Genomic DNA, 24,255 nt, shown 5'->3' with positions numbered 1-24,255 from the left:
AAAAAAAAAAAAAAAAAAAAAAATAAATAAAAGTAAAAACACATTAAATACATAGAATGGAAATTATAACTTTATTTTATTCATAAATATAATTTTAAACATGCTAATAATTAGAATAATATATTTTTCATTCAAAAATAAATATTTTTTTTTTTTTTTTTTTTTTCGTTAATAATTAGAATTATAAGGAACAAATAATTAGTTTATTATTTGGAGTATTTCTTATGTATTATGTATTATGTAAAAATATTATATTTTATAAAGAAATGTATTTTTTTTTTTATTCTACTTTATTATATTTTTTTTTTTTTCATGAAAATTAATAAAAATAAATTTATTATTTGTCTCTTTACTTTTTTAAATTTAAAAAAAAGTATGAAGATTAGAAAAAGAATATAATAAAAGAAAAAAAAAAAAATTAGAATCATAATTATTTAAAGTTACTTTTTATATTTAATATATTTTAATTTGATTACTTTTACGTTTATTTATCTCTTTTTTTGTGATTATTAAAATCATTATTTTTATAATTATCATAAGGATTATTATTAGTTTCCACTTAATATTACAACTACAGATGTATGTTTATAGTTGTTTTTAGTATTATCAATTATTGTAATAAATTTTATTAATGCTAATTTTTTTTTTTTTTTTTTTTTTTTTTTTCGTTGTTATTAATAAATTATAATGAAAAACAGGGTTTATATATTAGTAGATAATAAATTATTTAAGTTAAAAGAATTATATTTTTGTATAATATGTTCAAAAATTAAAAGTGATTTTAATTTGAAGAAAGAAATTGAATATTATTATTGTAATGGATGTACTGAAATTTATACTAAAAATGAAACTTCTCTTTATTCTTATGAATGCTTACGATGTTTTAACTGTCCTTTTTGTTTTAGTTGCCTATCAGTTGCTCATAAAAATTTAGAGAATTCACTCTCAAATGTAAATAATATGGAATTAAAAAATAATGAAATAAAAGATAGTTATACAAAGAAAAATAGTAAGAGATATGATAATGGATTTACAAGCTCAAGTATTTATAAAAACGAGAATGAAGACATTTATAAATTTTTTGAAAAAAATACTTCAAATAGTGACTATGATGATAAAATAGAAAATAATTTAAAGAAGGAATTTATATCAAATGAAGAAAATAATTTAAAAAATAAATTTATGATGAATAAACAAAATGAATTAATTAAAAAAGATAAAAAATTATTTTACTTTAAGTGTCATTATTGTTTGTGGTCATCAATTTATTCTATTTTTAACACCAAATTAGATGAACTAATAGGAGATATGATAATTTTTGAAAAAAATTGTATATTTAGATGTTATTTTAGAAACATATTAAATGAAATAAAAAAGAGTAATGAACTACTAAAACAAAAAAAAATTCTTAAAAGAATAGATCTATATTCGTCAAATCATAAAATAGAAAATCTTAATTCTTTAGATGACTGGATTTCTAATAAATTAAGTGAAACAAAAAATGAAGAAAATAAAAATCAGTTTTTAAACGGAGAACACTCTTCATTAATATGTAAATCTAAAATACAAATAGACAAAATAAGTTTAAAAGATATATTAAATGGTGAACATATTAAAAATGATAAAGAATTTAATGATATTTTTGAATTACAAAATGAAAATGTAAAATATTTAGATCTGATCATATTACAAAATCAGAATAATTTAGAAGACAATGAAGTTAATGAAACAACGGATGATTATAAAAACAATTATATTGAAAATGGTGATAATATAAAATATAAGAAAGAAATAAATAAAGAAAATATAGAAGTGGAAGAAAAAGACCATAATATAGAAAATAATGATATAAATATTGCTTTTGAAAAAAAAGACAATGATGATAACGTAGAAAAAAAAGATAAAGATAGTAATACTATATATTATAACCAAAATTACATTAATAAAAAAGAAGAAAATAATCCAAATAAAATAAATAACAAAATAAGTAACTTAAAGAATAATAAATTTTCAAATATAATAATTAATTCAAAAAACTATCTATCATTTGAGCATCTCTATGATTATCCTTATAATTTTTACAAAGGTATAGATGAGTTAAAACCACTGAGAAAAAAGTTATTAGCAAAAAAATCAAAAAGATGTTCAAAGTGTAAACAATATTTACTAAAATTTCATAATTCTAATTTATATTCTACATTTCGACTTAATAATAATGCTATGAAATATATTCCTAGAATTTACATTAATGATTTTAGAATAATTAAAAAAAAAAATGGAATTTTAAATTTCGTTTTAATAAATCCATTAGACTTCGAAATGAATATAAAAATAATACCACAAATAGAACATAATTTTTTAAAAAATTTGAATATAAATAAAATACCTATAAATTGTGAATCAAAAGCAAACAGTTTTGAATTTATTATGAACACCTATGATGAAATTATAGATGATTTATTAAAAGATGAAAATGATATTAAAACTGTAATAACAAGTGAAAATATAATTATTAAAAAACAGAATAATATGGCATTAATAGTTATTAGTTTTATTTATATTGAAAACCCAAATGATTTTACAATAGAAAATAAATCTAACATTCTAAATGAAGAAAGAAAAGATTCATTAGAACAATCGATAAATTTAAATTTTCCTTTAATTTTAGAATGCTCTTTTTCTGATAAATTAAAAAAGATACATAAAATAACTTTAAATCTTCTTTTTACAAATGATATTAGCACAAACAAATTTTATAATTATTTACTTAATTCTTAATTATAATTCTTTTTGATTTAATTTTTTTTGTTTTTATCTTATATTTTTGATAATTTTTTCTATATTTTTCTATCTAATTTCCTATAGTTACTATTCATTTAACTTTTTTTTTTTTTTTTTTCAAATGTACAAAAAACAAGTTTTAGAATAAAAAAACAAAAAAAAAAAAAAAAATATGAAATTTGATTTTATAATCTTTTACAATAAATTTTTTTTTTTTTTTTTTTTATAATTTTTGATAAATAATATATAAATGTATATATTACTATATATTATTATTTTGTTTTTTAAAAGTCTTATAATAATCTAATTTTTTTTTTTTTTTTTCTTTTAGCATAAATCAAATAAATATTATAATAGATTTAAGACTTTATTTATTTTTTATTTGTGAAAAATATAAAAAAATGATAAAGAATAGTTATCGAAAAGCAATTTATTTTATATTTTATCAATATGATAAGAACCCTATTTTAAGTTATAATAGTTAATATATTTTGTTGTAGATAAAAAATAATAATTATTACAAATAAAATTAAAGAAAATAAAAATGATTTGATATAAATATGATTATAATTAATAAACATAGCATATATTTATAGGCATATATATGTTTTAAAAATAATATATGAATTAAAATATATTGCAAATAATAAAGTAATTAATAATTAAAAAAAATGATTTAAATAAATATGTATTAAAAGTATTATTATATAAATGCTTTTATTTATTTATTCTGATTTATTATTATTTTTTTTTTTTTTTTTTAATTTAAACTACATATAACATTATAAAAATATGGAAAACAAAAAAAAAAAAATATTTAATGAATCAACAGAAAATGAAGAAATGAAGAGTAATAAAAAATACTTGAAATTATATGATTCAGATGATGAAAATATTGAAAATAATACCTCATTTGTATTTTTTAAAAACGTAAAAATAAATAGTGAAGAAAAAAATAGATTAAGTAAAATATGCTGCACTAAGAATTATATATTCATTAGTACATCAAGTGTTTTTAATGAAGTACATATTTTTAATTATAATAATTTTGCAAATTTAAGAAAAATAAACGAAACAAATGGAATTACTAAATTAGAAGAAAAAGAACAGAAAGAAAACAAAGAGGAGGAAGAAATCAAAGAGAAAATAGAAGAAAAAGTAGAAAATCAAGAGACTTTTATAAACTTAAGTGATGTTTATAATAAAAACCATTTTTTCAATGGAATAAAAAAAATGAATAGTGAAAACATAAATTTAAAAAACACTAAAATAATTAAACATTGTAATGAAGAAAACAACTATAGTAGTAATATGAAAGCAACATTTAATCTAAATGAAACAAATGAAAAAGGAAACATAGAAAAAAATTTTTTAAAAATAAATGAAAAGAAAAAAGAAAATTCTTCATATCATAATATAAACAATAAAGGAATACATTTTCGTTTCATTAGTGAATTATATGATGATATTCCTTTTAAAGAAGAGTATTTATATTATGATAATTTTGATGGAATTCAAAAAAAAAAAAATGATAAAGATATTAGAATTAATAAAGAGATGAAAGAAGAAGAAAAGAAAAAAAAAGAAAAAGAAGAAGATATGAAAAAAAAAAGAATAATAGAAGAGGAAAATTTAAGAAATGAAGAATTAATGAAAAATGGATACTTTTTAAATAAAAACAGCTTAGAAATAAATGTAGACATAATTAAAAAAAAAACTAGTAACAAAAATAATTTAATGGAGTATATTGGTTCATTTATTAATATACCTTCTCCAGTAATCATGATGAAAAAAAATGATAATGAAAGTATTTTGTCGTTATTAACATATAATGGTGCTATATATAATTATGATATTAGTGAAAGTTCATTAAATGAATTAAAAAATAAAAGATATAGAAAACTAGAAATGTTTAGGAATATTGAAAATTATCTTTTACAAGAAGAATATTATGAAAAAAAGGAAAATAAATTATCTAATGATATATTAGATGAATATGAAGGAGAAGAAGCAACTTTATCTCCTTTATCAATATATAATTCATATTTTACTTCTATTATTAAATGTTTTGATTTTTTACCAGATGAAAAAACATTGATTTGTGTTGGTTTAAATAAAGATTATTTTCTTTCATTTATTAATTGTTATAATGGAAAGCATATTGTATTAAATCAAAAGATAAAAGTAAAAAAACACAGTAACTTAAATATAAATTTTACGTTGATATATGATTTCAATTATATTTATGTCGAAAAAGAAAAGAAAAATTTTAATGGAGAAATTGGTAACTTTGTTTATATAGGATCATCTTGTGGATACTTAGTATTTATTTTTATAAGCGAAAAATTTTTACATTTTGTAAATAATTTATTAACTAATGATCAAATAAGAAATGGCTCCTTATTTATATATGATGATAATTATTCGAATGACATATTTAAATATATTATCGGAAATGTGGATGATATATATAAAATAAAGAAAAATGAGTTATATGCATTATTTGATGATAATAATAATAATAATAATAATAATAATAATAATAATAATAATAATAATAATAATAATAATAATAATAATAATTTTTTATTTTATAATTGCAAAGAAAATATTTTTAAATGTGTGGAACAAAATTTTTTTTCTTATGCATTTTTAATTTCAAAAAACGTTAAAATAACATCAATAGTTAGCTTAAATACGAATAAAAATGAAAATATTTATTTACTAATAGGTTTAAGTGATGGAAGATTTATGACTTTTTATTTTCAAATTTTTCCATCTTGTTTAAATAATAATTTTTCTATTTGTAATGAGAATTACACAGAAAAACATACTGTAGAGAATAAATTAAATACACCAAAAAAAGATGAGAAATTACATAAATTAAATAAGCAAAATGATTTTAGTGAAAATGAAAAGAATGAAAGTGTAACTAAAGAAAATAATGTTAGCGAAGATGATAAAAATGAAAATATGAATAAAGATAAAGATATACATGGTGATATTATAAATACTGAAGGTATTTTATTAGAGAAAAGTAACAAACTTAATAAAAGACTAAATGATAACAATAATTATCCAATTAATTTTATAAAAAACAGTGAAAAATTAATATATGATTTCACTGGTCTACATAAATCAACAACAATATCAAAAGTAAATTTTTACAAAAATAAACTGAAGAATTATTATATTTTAATAAATTCAAATGTAAAAAAAATTGGAGAAATGTCTGACAAAAATTTTTATACAACATATATAATCGACTTACATAAAAAAAAAATTAATATTTTACATCAACACCTTTCATATATACTAGATTCATGCTTATCTTCTTTTTTTTATTTTTGTTTAGATGAAAATAATACTATTACTGTTTTTACTTTATCTGAAGATGCATAAAATTATTTTAGCATTCTTCTATAAACACATTTTCGTAAAAATATATATGAATTTAAGAATTAATTTTTATTAAAAATTTTTGTTTTTTAAGACTGATTTTATGTTAAAAATTATTCTTTTTGTAAAGATATGTGTTAACACAAATTTTTTAAAAGATTCACTATTCCTATTTAAAAAAAAAATTTGTTTTAAAAATTAATATTTATTAAAAATACTGTAATTTAAAAACAAAATGCTGTTCAGAATTTTACCCTATAAGATAATCATATAATAAAAAAAAAAAAAAAAATGTGTTTGTTAGAAATAAGATTTAAAAAATTCATAAATTTATGTGCTTATATATATATATACTAAAAATGTTAATTTTTCCAAAATAAAAAATTATAAATGTTTACCTTAAAACTGCAAAAAAAAAAAAAAAAAAAAAAAAAAAAAAAAATATTTTTTTTAATTATTTAAATAAAAAATTAATTTATAACGAGGAAAATAATTTATATATTTTAACATTTTTCAGTTTATTTTATTTTTTTATTTTTCATCTTTTATAATGGTAATATTAATGAAAAACTTTTATAAATATGACACTAATTAGGAGAGTTAAGAAGAATGTTTTACATACTTTTAAAGAAATATATAAAAAAGGAAAAAGTTTAAACATTCATAAGACTACATTTTTATGTCAAACTTACGAAAAAAACTGTTGGAGAAAAACAAGAGTGAGAGAAGAAAAAGTTTATTATAAAAAATACAATTTTTTAAAACATGCATATGATGTTATCAATTATGGTGTTGATAACAATTTAAAATTTGAAATTGATGAAAAAAATATTGATGAAGAAAGTTCATATATAACAGAAGAAATAAAGTCAGAATCAGAAAAAAATGTAAAAAATGATATAAGCATTATTAATAAGGAAATAAAAAATATTTTAAATAACTTAGAATACATAAATAGAAAATATAATGATAATTATAAGAATGTAACAAATTTGTATTACACTGTTATGCATAAAAATATGATTTTAAAAAAGATGGAATTTCTAAAAAAATATAATAATTTATACAATCCCATTGATTTAACAATTATTTATTACTATTTAAAAAAATTAAAATTGTTAAATAATAAAAGAAAATACTTAGTTAACAAATTGTATATATTGAAATCTAGAAAAAACATATTAGATAAAATAAATTATTCTTTCCCCATTGATAAATTGAATGAAATGTTTTATGAACATAATAAAAAAATCAATGTATTATAGTTTCAATATTTCTTAAAAATAAAAGAAAATATATATATATATATATTACATATTTTTAATTAAATTCTTATTTTTTTTTTTTATGTGTGTAAATTTTTTTTTATCAAAAAATATATTTCTTGTTATTCTTTTATGATGTTTATAACCATTAGAATTATACAAAAATTATAAAAATGAAAACTCCATTTTTTATTATATATATTAATTTTTATAAGAAGGATAAAAATCTTCTAAAAATTTTTTTTGATTTTTTGATATAGTATTTATTTTTTCATCTATTTCCTTTTTATTTATTTCTATTTTATATTCTATATTTTTTATATGTTTTTCTAGACTTTCTTTAAAACCATTAATATATTCTTTAACTTGCTTTATTTCTTCGTTTATCTTATAAAAAAGAAATACAATAAATGTAATCTATATATATATATATATATATATATATATATATATATATATATATATATATATATATATATATTATAGAAGAAAATGAAAAATAATATTACATAATTAACAGATTCTTCTCTTCTTTTATTTAAAATTTCGTTTTCATCATTTATTAATTGAAGAATTTCAATATATTTTTTTTTATTTTCAATTTCATTATTTTCTTTGTATTTAGTGATTTCTTCTTTTACATTTTCAATATTTATATTCATAATATTTAACATCTAAAATAAATGTAAAAATTGTTCATATAAAAATAATATGTTAAATTTTTTTTTTTTTTTTTTTTTTTTAATTATGCAATTCTACACTTTTTATTTTGTCAAAGTATGTTCTTGTGCTAGATTTTATTAGATTTATATTTTCATCTTTTTGTTTTTTTAAATTTAGTAAATCATCTTTTATAAAATCAATATCATCTTTGAAAGAATTACTATCTAAAGTATTCTCTTTATTGTTTTTATTTAATTCATCCATATAATATTTCAATTCTTCAAAATTTTCGTGAGTATTATCTTTTAGAGAATTAATTTTATCATCAAAATCTGTTTTTATTTTGTTTATAAGATGATATAATTCTTTATAATTATTTTTGTTGTTTTCTTTTTCTTCCAAAAAAAAGTTTTCTAAGGTTTCAAAAACATTTTTACCTAAATCCTTAAGTAATGAAAAAAAAATTTTGTAAAAAAAAAAAAAAAAAATAAATAAGAAGCATAACTAGAAATATACAATCCCTTTAAAAAGTTAACAACAAATTATAATAATAAATGAAATATTTCATTATAATTACTTTATTTTTTAAACATTCTATAATTTCTTCATGTTTTTCTTTATTGAGTTTATTTATCATATTAGTATTATCCATTTTCGTTTCACTATTCATATATATTATTATCTTATATTATATTTAATATATAAATATATCATTTTACATATTTTACATATTTTAGATATTATTTATATCAATAATGAATTATTAATACTTTTTAATATATATATTTTTTTATTTTTATTTATTAATTTATATTTTAATTATGTATATTAAGTGAATATAAAAGTAGAAGTAAAATAAAACAGAATAAAGACAGTTAAAATTTTCATTCAAATATAAATACTAAAATATAATAATGTGGAAAAAAAAATTTACTTATAAGTTAATAAAAAAAAAAAAAAAAAGTATATTATTTTCAGTATTACTGAAATTATAATTAAAATAAAAATTTTAATTTTATATATATATATAATTTAGTTATATTTCTAAATAAATTAATCTTTATTTTTTTTTTATAATAAAGACAAAAAATTATTTAATAAATACCCTACTATTTTTTTGTAGTCACAAATGAAAAGCAAGTAAATGCTTATTAATAAAAATTTAACCACATTTTGTTTTATTAAAATAAAAAAAAAGAAAAATAAGAAAGAATATATTTAAAAGAAATGAATAGGAAGCAACGAAAAAAGTGAATTAAAAAAAAGAAAAAAAAAAAGTAAAATAAAATAAAATAAAATAAAATAAAAATAGTAATAATAATAATACTAGAAAAATATCTATCTATCTATATATATATATATATAAAGAAATGAAAATATTATAAATTAAGTAAATATATACTTATAAATTTTTTTAATTTTTACCTTAGAGAAAATTATTTTCAAATAGACTTATGTAAATCTCTCTATAAATCTTTACAGTTATATATATATATATATTTCTCTTTTTTAAATATAAAAAAATATGTAAAATATTTGTTTATTTTATCTATCTTTTTTATGTCTAGATGAATGTTTTCTATATCTGTCATTTGAACAATATGAACTATTTGAAATACTTCTATAAGATGATGAATGTCTCCTTGATCGTTTACTTTTTCTCGAATGATATATTCTATCAGTTCTCTCAGGGGATCTATGATGTTTTGAACTTTTATAATCACTTGATCTTCTTTTATCACTATTTTCATGGCTATTTCTTTTTCTTTTCATGTGATTATTGTTCTTATATTTCATTTTTCTATGTTTTTCAATCATTTCTTCTCTTTCTTTTATTCCTACTTTTAATTTATCCAATGTATTTCTTATTTTTTCAAAACCTAAATGCTGTTTACCATTTACATGATTTTCAAATCGTTGAATTACATCTCCTACAGATTGCATGGCCCCACATACTTGGCATACCTATTTAATAAATATATTTATAAAATATATCATATGTGTATATATAAAAATATATATATATTATATGTGTATATGTATATATATATTAATAAAATATATTATATGTGTGTATATAACTAAAAAATTTCATAATATTTTTGAAAAACCTTTAAGTTAGTTTCATTTGCTTTATCATTTTCTTCATTTAACCTTTTGATTTCTGCATGTAGCATAGTAATTTGATTATTAAAACTAGTAGCTTTTATTAAATCTCCCTTTAAAAATAATGTATAATAAAGATTTTAATTATATAATAAAAATATCTAAATATAATATTAATAATAAATATTAAAAAATTAAAAAAAAATACCTTCTCCCCTGCTTCTTCTGACTGTTTCAATAAATTACATATGTGATTATTAATACTTTCTATTCTAAAAATAATATACATATATATATATATATAATTTTTACTTAATCTTATTTTATATATATATATATATATATTTTTTTTTTTTAATTTTTATACTTTGATTTTTTATCAAATGTGTTTTTGCAATTCACTGATAACTGTTTTAATTTTTCTTTACTCTTTTCTATTTTTATATCAGCAACTTCAATAATTTTTTCTAAGGTTTCTAAAAAAAAAAAATAAAAATAATAAAATATTTAAAAAAAAAAAAAAAAAGACATAATTTTTTCATATAATGTATGAAAGAAATTAAAAAGATAAAAACTTAGTTACTCATAAATTTTTGTTGGTATTTTGCTAAATAATATTTATAGTTTTCATCATTTTCGAGTTGTTCTTTTAATACTTCTGAATGAATATTTTTACATCTATAAGTGAAAAACATTTAATAAAATTTAACATTGTATTTATTTATAAAACTCCCTTTGGTACTAATAATTTTTTTTTTTTCTTTTTTTATATTTGTAGTTATTTTATTAATACATATATATTTTTCTCTATAAAAATTTTCTATTTTTCTTTCTTTTCTTTTTTTTTTTTTTTTTTTTTTACATTTTAATTTTCGCGTATATATTTATTATTTCTAATTTCCCATTTACAAATCTTACCTTCCTATATCACTTTTAGTATTAGGGAACAGATCGTGTGGACAAAAATCAATTAAATAATATTTGCATACCTTCAAAATATCGAAATTATTTATATAATTTACATTTTATATAATTTATATTTTATATATATTAATATATATATATATATATATATTTATACATTATCATCTTTAAAAGAATATTTTTTTTTTTGGGAATCCATTTCATTTCTATCCTTCCCCATAAGGGAATCTAACAATGCTAAAAAAAAAAATAGAAAAAAATTATGTGTTTAATTATATATAATCATATAAAATAATTTCTAAAAATTCATAAATGGATAATATTTAACTTTATGAATACTACAATTTTCATAATATCATGAATATATTTAATTGGAATTATAAAAAATGTATGTTTATAAAGAAATTCATCATATAAAACATATCTTTAATAAGCTCATTATACAAAAAAAAAATATATGTTATTAAAAGTTAAATTTTTTATTTAGTCTATATTTTTTCTTATTTTTACATCTCATTTCTTCCATAATAGCAAATTTTTTTTATTAAAAAACATCCATTGCAATATATGAAATTAGGACTTTATTTAATTTTACTTTTATTTATTAATTTTACAAATATTTTATTAAATTTTTTTGAAGATATAAATTTTCATGTTTTTAAAATTTCAATAATTTTTTTAAAAAGTGAATATAAATGAAAAATATGATAAAGTTAAATATAACAATTTATAATAATTTTAAGATATAACATAAAATAAATAATAAGCAAATGCTAATAGGAGAAAAATAAAACAAACAAAAAAAAAAAAAAAAAAAAAAAAAAAAAAAAAAAAAAAAAAAAAAAATTAAAAAAAATAAATATAATTTAAATAAAAAATATTACAGCTTAAAATATATAAATTAAATGAAATGTGTACTTTATATACAATTTACAATGAATTTCTAAGAATTAAAGCTATTTATTTAAAACATTTTATGTTATTTTATAAATGGAACTAATTAAAATATAAAAAAAAAAAAAATTCTTTATATAGTATTACTATTATATTATGAATATAAAGTTTATTTTTACGTATATAATACATATTATATATTATATATATATTTTTAATTTATATTATTAAAGGATAATGGATATGAGATAAGTTTTAATAATTCTTTAATAGTCATAAAAACTTTTCTATAAAGAAAAAATAAACATATAAAAATAAAAAAAAAAAAAATTATATTTTACATTTTTTTTTTTTTTTAAATACGTAATCTTTTTTTTTATTTTTTACTTATTTTCGGTATTCAAGCAATCTAACAAGTACGGGTAGCAAATGAAAAGATGTGCTTTATCTTCTATAAATAGAAGTAACATATAATAATGTGAAATATGATAAAAATTTTTTGTTTTTAAAAATTTTTTAATTTTTTAAACCTGAACATTTTAATACTGGATTTCTTATATCAAAATATGAATATCTACATTTAAGTTTTTTTAATTCATATAAAATGAATAAAATTTCATCAGTATTCTTTTCCTTAAAAAAAAAAAAAAAAAAAAAAAAAAAAACATATATAAAAATTTTGAATATTTAAGATTAATCATATTAAAAACATAATAACATATTTTATCAACATAATTATATGATGTTTTTAATATGTATTTAATTAAAAATATTATTACTTCATTATTTTCACTTGAAAAAATCTTTAAAGTTAATACACACTTTTTTAACATGGTTAATGTAATAAAGGTAGTATAATAGTGATCATTGTAATTTTCTTTTGTCATTTTTTCATATTCCTCAAATAATCTTAAAAAAAATTATATAAAATATTACAAAATATTTAAAATAAAAAAAAAAAAAAAACAAAAAGTAATACAAAATAATTATAACAAAAAAGTAAAACTTACATTTGTAATGTCCAACTTGAAAAAGCTCTTCTTTTTTTATCATTCAGTTCACTTATAATTTTAGTCTAATAAAAAAAAAAAAAAAAAATAAAATTTATTTGTATAGACATAAAAAAAAATATAAAGTTTTTTTTTTTTTTTTTTTATATATATATATAAATTACTAAATATATTTTAATAAATAATGGAGCCATAGATTTTTTTATTAAATAATTATTTCTTATAAACTTAATTAGCATAATATCTAACATGTCTATTTTATCATTGTTACCTAAAGGAAAAAAAAAAAAAAAAAAAAAAAAAAATTTNTAAAAAAAAAAAAAAAAAAAAATAAAATTTATTTGTATAGACATAAAAAAAAATATAAAGTTTTTTTTTTTTTTTTTTTATATATATATATAAATTACTAAATATATTTTAATAAATAATGGAGCCATAGATTTTTTTATTAAATAATTATTTCTTATAAACTTAATTAGCATAATATCTAACATGTCTATTTTATCATTGTTACCTAAAGGAAAAAAAAAAAAAAAAAAAAAAAAAATTTGAATGATAAAAAAAAAAAAAAATTTTATAAAAGTTAAAACGTTATATTATTTTTATCTCTTTTTATTTACAATTAACAAATAAGATTTTTTCTATAGAAAAAATTATAGAACACCAATATTTAAATATACTGTTAGTTGGAATAAAAGTAGCATTTAACAGCATGTTATAAGTTAATTTTAACAATATAATTATACTTTCATAAAATACAAAACATGAATTATTATTTAAATTATTTAAAAAACATTTTAAATGAGTTGCTATTATATAAGGAAACATATTTATTAAGGAGATTAGAAGAGAATTGCTTTCTTTTTGATAGAATAAACTATTTTCTTGTCTAATGAAATTACAAAAAATTATAGAATATATTAAGTTAATACTATAATTAGGATATAAATTAAATTTATTATGAATAAAAAATACATGACATGGAGTGAAATAATTAAATAGTCTAATTTTAAACATTTGAAAATTTTCTATATAATTATTTAAAGGATATAATTTTTTATAATTTAAAGTAAATAATCTGTTACACTCTCTATTTTCTTCTTTTGGTTCATTTGTATTCATATCCATTTCTAATTTATTATATGTGTCATTTAATTTTATTTTATCAATAATTTCATCACAATTTTCATTAAAAAAAATTTTATCATTAAAAATAAAATTTACTAGTCTCGTGTAAATAGACATTTCTTCTTCATTTCGAGATAAATTATGCAGAAGAAATTTTATAGAATTAAGGAGTTCTTCATTTATTAATATGTTTATATGATCATATTCAAGAGTTTGAAATACACTTTTTGTTATTATAAATTTTTCACTATTTATATTATTACTCAAATATGATTTATAAAAACTTTTGTTTTCAAAATTTTCATAAATGCTATCTATATTACATATTTTTTTATTATTTTCAAAAAAATTATGAATGTTATATGGGTCATATGTATTCCTATTTGCCTTATATTCAAAAGTAAAATAATTTTTAAATCTTTTTTTTTCTTCACTGTTTTCATTCTCTATTTTTTCAATATTCTTTTCTTCTTTTTTTTCAATATTCTTTTCTTCTTTTTTTTCAATATTCTTTTCTTCTTTTTTTTCCATAATTTTTTCTTTTAATTTATCAGAGGATTGAATATCATTATCCTTATCTACTTTTTTATTATTTGAAATATTTTTGGTAAAATAATTGTCCTCAATTGTTTTCTTAACAGTTTTCTCAATTTCATTCTTTAAATAATTGGAATCTCTAATAAAATAATCAAAATATAAGTTATTTAAAACAGAGTCATAATTTAAAAATAAATAGTTTTTTTTTTCTTCTTTTTTTAATGTAATCTCTACATTATAAAATAATAAATGAAACATATGTAAATACATTAAAGTGTTAAAATATATACATTTATTACAATTTATAATTTTTAAATTTTCTATAATTAACTTTATTATAAATTCTTTTATTTTTGTATCTTTAAGAGAATATACATAATCATATATTAAAAATAATGATTTATTAAATATGTTTATATTGTCTATATATTTCTTATTTTTTATTGAATTCTTCATTTTGAAGTAATATTCTCCATAATAAGAAAATTTTGATATAAATATATTATTTAATATTTGCAATATAGATATGTGTAATTCAAACATATTTTTGTTATTATACTCAATTAACAATGTCTTTTTCAATATATTTAGAAAAGTATCATAAAAATAATAAATTTTTTTATAACACTTTTGTTCCTCTAAAATACGATTACAACCTTCTATTATTAAAATAAAACTTTCTATCCATTGTTTTAACTTACTATCTCTAGAATGATGGATAATTATTTTATTAAAATTTTCATTAACATAATCGTATAAATCATAAGTTTTCCCTTCTGATAGAATGTTTCCATTATGTGTATTAGATAAAATTAAATTGCTGTCTATTTCTTCAGATAAATCATTCCTCTTTCTATTTTTTTTGTTTTTCTTCTTCATAATATATTTTTTCTTTTCTTCCGTTAAGTTTATAAAACTCATCCTAAATTCTTCCTTAAGAATATTACTAATATTTTTCATTTTATCAATAGCTTCACTTTTTAGGTTTACATCGTAAATATAATTATTTACATTTTTATTTTTTGTTAGATCATCTTTTATTGTTTTAGAACTGTTTTTTTTTGTAATTATAATATTATCTATATCCTCATCTTTATTTTCATTTAATTCATTGATTTCCATATATATTTCCTTATTATTCAGGATATCAAAACTATTATTATTTTTATTATCAAAATTACTATTTTGTAAATATTCATCAGCACTTTGTTTATTCTCATCTATAGAAGACTCTTGATTTTTTTCTAATCTAAAATATTCTTGCAATTTATAAAAAAATTTAATGCTAAGTTTTTTTAATAACATACATATTGATGTTTTATAAAAAAAGAAATCAAACTTACTTATATGTGTTGATAATATGCTCATAATTGTTTTAATACTGCAATTCCTAACTTCTATTCTTTCATCGAAACAAAGTTTCATTAATTGATTTAAAATAAAAATAAAAAAACTTTTCATTTTTATATTTTTCATTTTAATTTTGTTGTCGTATATATACAATTTTATATTTTCAATTATGCATATATGTAATATATTCTTTTCTTTTTTCACGTTCTTTTTATCATTTATATTTTCTTTTTTGTTTTTTTTATTATAATTTATATTTTCATTTAATAAATCCGAACAATTTATTATATAATCTACAACTGACCAAGAAAAATTAATTGCTCTAAATGATATGTTATTACTTAAAAAGTTTAAGGAAGAAAATAATATGAGCATATTAATTATTACTTCCATTATTTTACATATAGGAATATCTTCAATATAATCTACTATTATTATTTCTATAATATTAAAAATATTATTAATATTTGATATACTTACATCTGTAATTTGGTTATCTGTATCAGATTTATTTTTTAAATTTTTTTTTTTCAATTCTTTCTTAAATGATACATATAAAAGAAAAATAATAAACAGCCACATATTTTTATCAAAAAATGAGGCGTTTTTTCTTATAAAATTTAAAAGTGATGTAATAAAATAGGAACGATATGATGCATATGGATTTACTATAAAAAAAAAAAATGGTTTAAATAATTGAAATTGTATTAAAAAATTGTATTTATAATATATTACAGATTCTTTTATAATATTAAATAATGTGTCGATACTTTTTTTTTGAATATCATTATTTTTACATAATGACAATAGCAAAATATTAATACAACAATTATTATAAATATATTTAATTCTGGTAATATTAATAACGCATAGCATTTCTATCATATATAACGGATAAAAATCTTCAAAAATACAATATTTTTCTAATTTCTTTAAAACAATATAATCATGTTCTTTCTTTCTTTTATTTCTATTATGGTTATATTTTAAATTATCTCTTAATTTATCTATATCATTTTTTGTTTCATCACTTTTAAAATTTATGTATTCTAATGATTTGATTTTCCTTCTTTCATTTATTTTCTTATCTTTATTTAAAAAAAAAATATCACTATAAAAAGTGAAATAAGAAAGATATAATGGATCAAAATAGGACAAATAATAATAAAAGATTTCAAAGATATCTTTGCTTCTATATATAAAATTAATATATTTTTCAATTATTACATTTTTTTTTTTATTTATTTCATTAAAATTATTTTTCTTTATTTTCATAAAATGAAAACTCTTACTTTCTGTATTACTTTCTGTAAATATATGTTCTTTCTTTTTTTTTTTATAATTATTTTGATCACAGAGATCAGTTGAACTATTTATATTATTATTATTTGAATATTCATTATTATTATTATTATTTTTTATTGCATTTTTACTTAACTCATTTTTTTTGTCTTCGTATGAAAGAGATGAAAAATTAACATTTTTTTGACTATTACTCGTATCATATATTTTGTAATAATCTTTTTGAATTAACTTTTTTTGCTTAAAAAACTGATTAAATATCATGAAATGAATTGAATTAATTATGTTAATTAGTGTAAATATATTATAAAAAACTGTATTTCTAAAAAAATAGGAAAATGAAGAAAATATTACAGTTATTTCAGCACATAATACTGGATTTTTCTGTATAAACCTTAAAATAAAATAACAAAATTCAATACTTTTAGAATCAAAATTCTGTGTATAATTATTTTTATTAGAATTAACTAAGTTTTTACTTGAGGAAAATACTAATTCTTCTTCATTCTTGTTAATATGATGGAAAAAATTCAAAAATTCTATTGTTTTATTCTCTATTGATGCTATATATTTATGAATATAATTAATTTCAACAAACAAATTTATTACCTTTAACCAGTTATTAAAATCCAAATTATCTCCATATATATAAAATATGCTAATCACTGATTTTATAGATAATATGTATTTTAAATTATTTAAATCGTTATTTATATAATATGACTCTTTTAAGATTCTATTAATTATTTCATCAAAATATTTTAATAGGTCTTCATTTAACTGTGATTTACAAGAAAGAAAGTTTGATTCAAAACTTTCTATACTCAACTTTTTAGAATAACCTTCTTTTAACAAACTATTTTCACTTTCATAACCTTTTTTATTTTTGTTTTTTTTTTTTATTAAATGATATTTGAAAATTTTTTCATTTAAATCTTTTTTTATATATTTTGCTTTCTGTTCATAATTCATTTTATTTATTTCATGACATACATGGTTATCTAAATCTTTTTTTTTCATTTCTTTAAAATTAAAATCATTCATATTTATATTTGAATTATATTTATTATAATCAATAAATTTCTCTTTTAACTCATTTTTTATATCTTTCTTCTCACTTTCGTTTTCAAGTATTTCTTTCTTTTTATTAATCAAGTCAAATTTGTTATCAACATTTTCTTTCTCTTCTCTATTTTTATCAAATTCTCTTTTATCAAAAATATTTAAAGTATCATTAATTATATAATCATTACTAAACTTAAAGTTATCCTTTATACTTTCTTTTCTATCGATATTATCATTAATAGTTTCTTTTTTTGATATATGTGTATAAATATCAGAAATATTTTTTTGATGAAAACTGTTATTAATTGAGTTTTTATCAATGTAATCATTTTCTTTATTTTTAGAAGAAATAGCTTTATTATCAGTAGAAGAATATAAATTAGTTATTTTAAAATTATTTTTACTTACTAATTTATTTTTCTTTGAATATACATTATCATTTTTGTTTTCTTGTTTTTCATAATTTTTTAGAATTTTTAAAAAAAAAGGAGAATTTTCAAGAGCAAATATACTACTACATTTTGTTAAAGTTTGCAAACAAGCATTTGTGCATATATTTATTTTTAAGTAAGTACTGATAAAAATTAATTTTTGAAATCCATTAAAAAAACATACTTCTAACTTATTTGTATATGAAAAAATTAAACATAAAGAGGAAATAAAATATCTACAAGTGGAATTAAATACATTAAAAAAAAGTGTCTTGTGTTCACCAAAATAACTACTTTTATTTTTATAACTTTTATTACATTTATCAAGATTATTTTTATTGTTTTTATTTTTATCATCTTCTTTTTCTTCTCCACTGAAAAAATTTCCATTATTTTTAACATTATCAATGTTATTTACAAATTTATCCTTATCATTATGTAAATTTGTAGTTGTATTTTCTACATTATTATTATTATTATTATAATTTTCTATTTTTCTTATTAATTCATAATTAAATATTAAATTACTATCATTTGTATCTATATGAGAGAGATTTTTTATTAGATTATCTTTAAAATTGTATTTGTTGTGATTTTTTTTTTCTAATATTTTACTACAATTTTCATCATCAGAATTATTTGTATAATATATATGTGTATTTAACGAATGTAAACTTTTTTCATCATTTAAATCTATTGTTGAATAGCAATACTGGTTGAGACTTTTTTTTAATATATTTAAAAAAATAATATAAAAAGAGTTTATAATGGATAATATGTTATCTATAGATGATGCAAGTAAACGTATTTCGTCAACATCTCTATAAAATAAATCATCAAATAAAATTTTATTCATCTTTTTTTCTGTGGAGAACTTATATAAATAAAAGTCCTCTCTTGGATTTATAAAATTGTTTGGTAAAATTATTGGATAACTTAAAAAGTTACAAAATGATACTTCTCTTTGTTCTTTCTCTTTTCTTCTTTCTTTTTCTATATTTTTTTCTGTTTTTTTTTTTGTTTTTTGTTTTTCTTCTTTTTTCCCATTTGTTTCGTTTTTTATTTTTTCTATCTCATTTTTTTCTTCACTTGTTCTTTTTTTTTCTTCTTCATATTTTTTTAATTTACTTTCATTTTTCATATAATACAATTTTTCTTTTATTTTATCAATAATATGATCCATCTTTTTTTCACCTGTATATATTCTATCATATTTAAATATTTTTAAATGAATGTACATTTTAGTTAAATCTATTGAATGCAAAAATAATAATTCATGTATAATTTTACTAATGTATTCAACAATTTTTGTAAATAAATGGTCATTTATATCATTGTTTTCTTTCTGGTTATTTAAAGGTTTTGATGTTTTAGTATCTTTTTTTTCAGAACTTATATTTTGATAAGGATCAATATGATTTTTACTACATTTTTCTTTTAAGTTATTAATTTTTTCACTTTTAACATATTCGTATTGTTCTTCACTATTCATGAAGAAACCTTTTTCATTATTATTCATTTCCATATGTTTTTCATTTTCATTTGTTTTGTTCATATCTTCTATATTATCATGATTATTTTTAAAATTATATGAATTTTTATGTTTTTCTTTTATTGATGGTTCATTTAAATTATCATAAAACGTATTGTAATCATTTTCTTTCAAAAAATTGCATAAGTTTTTTTCTTTTTCTTCTTTTTTATTTTTAGATAATTTGTTTGTACCACTATTTTCATAAAAAAAATACTTATATAAAAAATAAAAGACTAAAGTATTATCAAATAAATAAAAAAAAAAATTTAAGACAATATATAACTTTGAATGTGGCTTACTTAGGCATAAATATTGAATTAATATTAGAAAAATGAATTTAATTTCTCCTAAAAAATATTGAAAATATTTATAGCAAATAATTTTAAATATTTTTAAACATTTGAAAAAAATGTCTATATGTAAATCATTTTTTAATGATATTAAAATAATATAAATAATTTCAAATTTTAGTAATTTAAAAAATTCTAAATTATCCAAAAAATTTTCATAATTATTCAAAAATATATATAATAAATCTAAGCAAAAACTAAGGGGTAATATTAAATTATTTCTATTATAATTTGATAATATTTCCGTTTTTAACTCAGATGAATCTATATTTAAATTTTCATTAAGCTTTAAACTGTTAACATTCTCACTTCCACTTTTATAATTTGTATTTTTTAAAATTTTTAATAATTTTTTAATATTGGAATTTTTCATATTGTTGAAATTATTTTCTTCTCTCTTGCATTTTATTTTATTATATGATTCTTCGTTACAAATATTATTTTTTTTTTCTTCTAAATTATTAAAACTTTCAATATTTTTTAAATATTCAATATTATTTGAATCACTTTTCTGCTCACTATTAAAAGAACATTTGTCATCACTATTTATAAAAATTTCCTTCTTAGTAATATCTTCCATATGAAAAACATTTTTTAGACTTTTATTATTTTGAATTGATAATTTACGATTTAAGTCATTATCTATTGAATTATCAGCTACATAAACTTGTTCTGTATTCACCTTCTTAGACTTACAGTTATCTTTCATTTTCTGTTTTATATTTAATAATTCATTATTATCATTATCATTATCATTATCATTATTATTATTATTATCATTATTATTATCTTTATTATTATCTTTATTATTATCTTTATTATTATTTTTATTATTATCTTTATTGGTTGTGTTTTTATTATTTTTTAAATTTTCAATATGCTTATTAAAATTATTCTTTTCTTTTTCTTTACATATATTTTTTTCACATGGAATATTGTTCGTATTATATCTTGATCGAATATTTATGAAACAACAGTAGCATAAATAATGAATTAATGATAATAATTTATCTTTATTTTGCATATTATTTATATTATTCATATCATTTATATAAATTAAATCTATGGGTTTATTTGTACTATAATGTAAATCATAATTTTCGAAATAAAAATTTATATAATTTTGATCATTTTTTTTTTTTTTTTTATCGAAAACATATTTTTCCTTACTTAAATTATTAGATTCCTTATAATTAACTTCATTTTCTTTATTACATACATCTATAAGAGAATTAAGTAATTGCTTATAAGCGGCACAACATGTCTGATATAAAATATGATTATTTTCATAAAGTGATGAATAATATATAGAATATAAAATTTTCAACAAAGTATTAATATTATCTTTGTTATAATATTCAATATAATTAGGTGAAAAAGCTGTTAAAATTATTTGTAATATTTTAATTAAAATTTTTGTATCATCAATAAATGTTAAATCGAATAATTTATTTGTAATTATTTCTATTTGTTTTTCTATATTTATTTCTTTAAAATTATTGATTAATTCTTTGTTATCTATTATATATAATATATAGAATACAATTCTTTGAATTATTAATAAGCATATACAAATTATTTTATGACTGTTAATATTAACCGATATATTTACAATCTCTATTATTTCATTCAAAGGGAATTCAAAATTACTTAACAAACTGTTTTTATTAGATTTGAATATACTTCTGTAGTTTTTGGTTTTTATAATAGTTATTTCAATTTTATCTTTTATGTAAATATTTTTTTTTTTTGTTTCAATGATTAATAATTTCAAATCATTTTCTAATTCTTCAAATATTAATAAGGGATCCATAATTGCTTAGTGAATTTTTATCTGCATACTTAAAAAAAAGTATATATATTTTAATTATATTTATTTCTAATCTATTATTTATAATTTTGTATTTTTCTTTTTTTCTTCTTTGCTATATTTTTCTTTATTCTTTTATGATTTAATCTTTATGTGATACTTAATTATTTTTTATTTCATTATATTCTATTTTATTATGATGTTTTCTCTATTTAAAAGATTAACAATTTAAATTTTCACTACTAAGAAGCTTTTAAATTATTTCTTTTAAAATATTAACACAAATAACAAAAAAAAAAAAAAAAAAGAAAATAATTAAAATGAATAAATATATATATATATATATATATTTATAATTTAAAAACTAATGCAAATGATACTTCTACCAAAACCTAAAAAAAAATTGTTTTATATGTAGAACATATAAAAACTAAGAGTCTTTTGTTTTATAAGTATTTATATGTTTTTTCTATTGATATATTTGTGTGAACTTATGAGAAACAAATAACAACATATAAAAAAAAAAAAAAATAATAAATTGGTTTTAATTTAAAAAAAAAGGATTTTTTTAAGTTATATTACAAATTTTTAAAGTACAAAAAAGTAAACATATATATATATAAAAAGGAAATGAAAATTATTATAAATTATTAACATAAAAAAATTTTAAATTGTTCTATTAAAAAAAAAAATTAAAAAAGAAAAAGAAAATTTTTTTTAAATATTCTCTTTAAATTCCTTTTATAAAGAAATTTTTTTTTTTTTAAATGTGTGCAGTTAAAGAATATTTTTATAAAAATTAATATGTAAGTTTTGGAATTTTAATTTTTGTTCATATTAATTATTTAATAATTTTTAATTATTTTTTTATTTTTATTTTTATTTTTTTTATTATAAAATTTTTTTATTATTTCCTTTTTCATTAATTTGAATTTTTTTTTTAAGGAAACTTTTTTGAATATTAAAACAAAAAAGAAATTACATTTACCAAATAAAAATGTATTAAATTTTAAAATTTTTAACTTTAATTATCCTTATATTTTCTTTTTTTTTCTTTTTTTTTAAAATTTTTAAAGGGATTTAATATTCTCCATATTTTTCACAATTTTTATACATAAGAAAAATAAGTTGATAGAATAATTTTGTCATCAAAATAAGAATGTGAAAAAATCAATGAATTGAGTATTAAAAATTTTTAATTTTAACAAGTAGAATGAAAACAATATGATAATTCAATTATATTTTTATATAATATATATTTAAAGTATCATAAGAATAATTTTTAGAAATTATTTGAAACATTTTGGATTATCATTGAACTTTCAATCATATATAAAATTTCATTTATAAAAACCACTAATATATGTAAAATGCGCAATCAGAATTGAGAATATGAAAAATAGTGTAAAAAATATATAAATTTGCTTACCTGTAATTTGAAAATTGGAAAAAAGAAATTATATTTTCATAATATTTATCATATAAGGGGTGCATAAATATTTTTTATTTTACCTTTAATGATATATTTATTTAGCTATTCTATATGATATATTATTTTTATATAATTTATTTTTTTTTTTTTAAATAAATAATAAAACAATTAATAGTAATTATATGGAGTAGTTGAAAATATAATTAACATTTTATCTTTTCAATTATAAAAAAAAAAAAAATTAATTTTTTAATGATAATAAAAAGGGAAATAG

The 24,255-nt window shown here is 16.1% G+C and overlaps 6 protein-coding genes across 6 annotated transcripts; 3 read left to right on the top strand and 3 right to left on the bottom strand.

The window, feature by feature from the left end:
* Positions 1-687: 687 nt before the first annotated feature.
* Positions 688-2,778, top strand: PGAL8A_00212300 (dynactin subunit 4, putative; the record flags this gene model as incomplete). The annotated part of the gene is made up of 1 exon (XM_028670827.1): positions 688-2,778. The coding sequence occupies one exon, from the start codon at positions 688-690 to the stop codon at positions 2,776-2,778; it is 2,091 nt and encodes a 696-aa protein (XP_028527541.1).
* Positions 2,779-3,573: 795 nt separating this feature from the next.
* PGAL8A_00212200 (conserved Plasmodium protein, unknown function) lies at positions 3,574-6,183 on the top strand (the record flags this gene model as incomplete). The annotated part of the gene is made up of 1 exon (XM_028670826.1): positions 3,574-6,183. The coding sequence occupies one exon, from the start codon at positions 3,574-3,576 to the stop codon at positions 6,181-6,183; it is 2,610 nt and encodes an 869-aa protein (XP_028527540.1).
* Positions 6,184-6,761: 578 nt separating this feature from the next.
* PGAL8A_00212100 (conserved Plasmodium protein, unknown function) lies at positions 6,762-7,445 on the top strand (the record flags this gene model as incomplete). Its single annotated transcript, XM_028670825.1, has 1 exon — positions 6,762-7,445. The coding sequence occupies one exon, from the start codon at positions 6,762-6,764 to the stop codon at positions 7,443-7,445; it is 684 nt and encodes a 227-aa protein (XP_028527539.1).
* A 201-nt stretch (positions 7,446-7,646) lies between these two features.
* PGAL8A_00212000 (conserved Plasmodium protein, unknown function) lies at positions 7,647-8,778 on the bottom strand (the record flags this gene model as incomplete). Its single annotated transcript, XM_028670824.1, has 4 exons — positions 7,647-7,832; positions 7,955-8,119; positions 8,205-8,552; positions 8,686-8,778. 4 exons carry the CDS (start codon positions 8,776-8,778, stop codon positions 7,647-7,649), a joined length of 792 nt encoding a protein of 263 aa, XP_028527538.1.
* An 875-nt stretch (positions 8,779-9,653) lies between these two features.
* Positions 9,654-11,664, bottom strand: PGAL8A_00211900 (U1 snRNA associated protein, putative; the record flags this gene model as incomplete). Its single annotated transcript, XM_028670823.1, has 8 exons — positions 9,654-10,073; positions 10,220-10,327; positions 10,423-10,486; positions 10,582-10,690; positions 10,798-10,892; positions 11,133-11,203; positions 11,296-11,375; positions 11,649-11,664. 8 exons carry the CDS (start codon positions 11,662-11,664, stop codon positions 9,654-9,656), a joined length of 963 nt encoding a protein of 320 aa, XP_028527537.1.
* A 582-nt stretch (positions 11,665-12,246) lies between these two features.
* PGAL8A_00211800 (conserved Plasmodium protein, unknown function) lies at positions 12,247-22,552 on the bottom strand (the record flags this gene model as incomplete). Its single annotated transcript, XM_028670822.1, has 7 exons — positions 12,247-12,319; positions 12,420-12,483; positions 12,563-12,665; positions 12,812-12,941; positions 13,043-13,107; positions 13,207-13,313; positions 13,663-22,552. 7 exons carry the CDS (start codon positions 22,550-22,552, stop codon positions 12,247-12,249), a joined length of 9,432 nt encoding a protein of 3,143 aa, XP_028527536.1.
* Positions 22,553-24,255: the final 1,703 nt, after the last annotated feature.

Source organism: Plasmodium gallinaceum (assembly GCF_900005855.1).
Source record: "Plasmodium gallinaceum strain 8A genome assembly, contig: PGAL8A_v1_76, whole genome shotgun sequence".
Taxonomy (NCBI): domain Eukaryota; phylum Apicomplexa; class Aconoidasida; order Haemosporida; family Plasmodiidae; genus Plasmodium; species Plasmodium gallinaceum.
The sequence above is the reverse complement of the archived record's forward strand: the minus strand, read 5'-3'. Positions and strand labels throughout refer to the sequence as shown.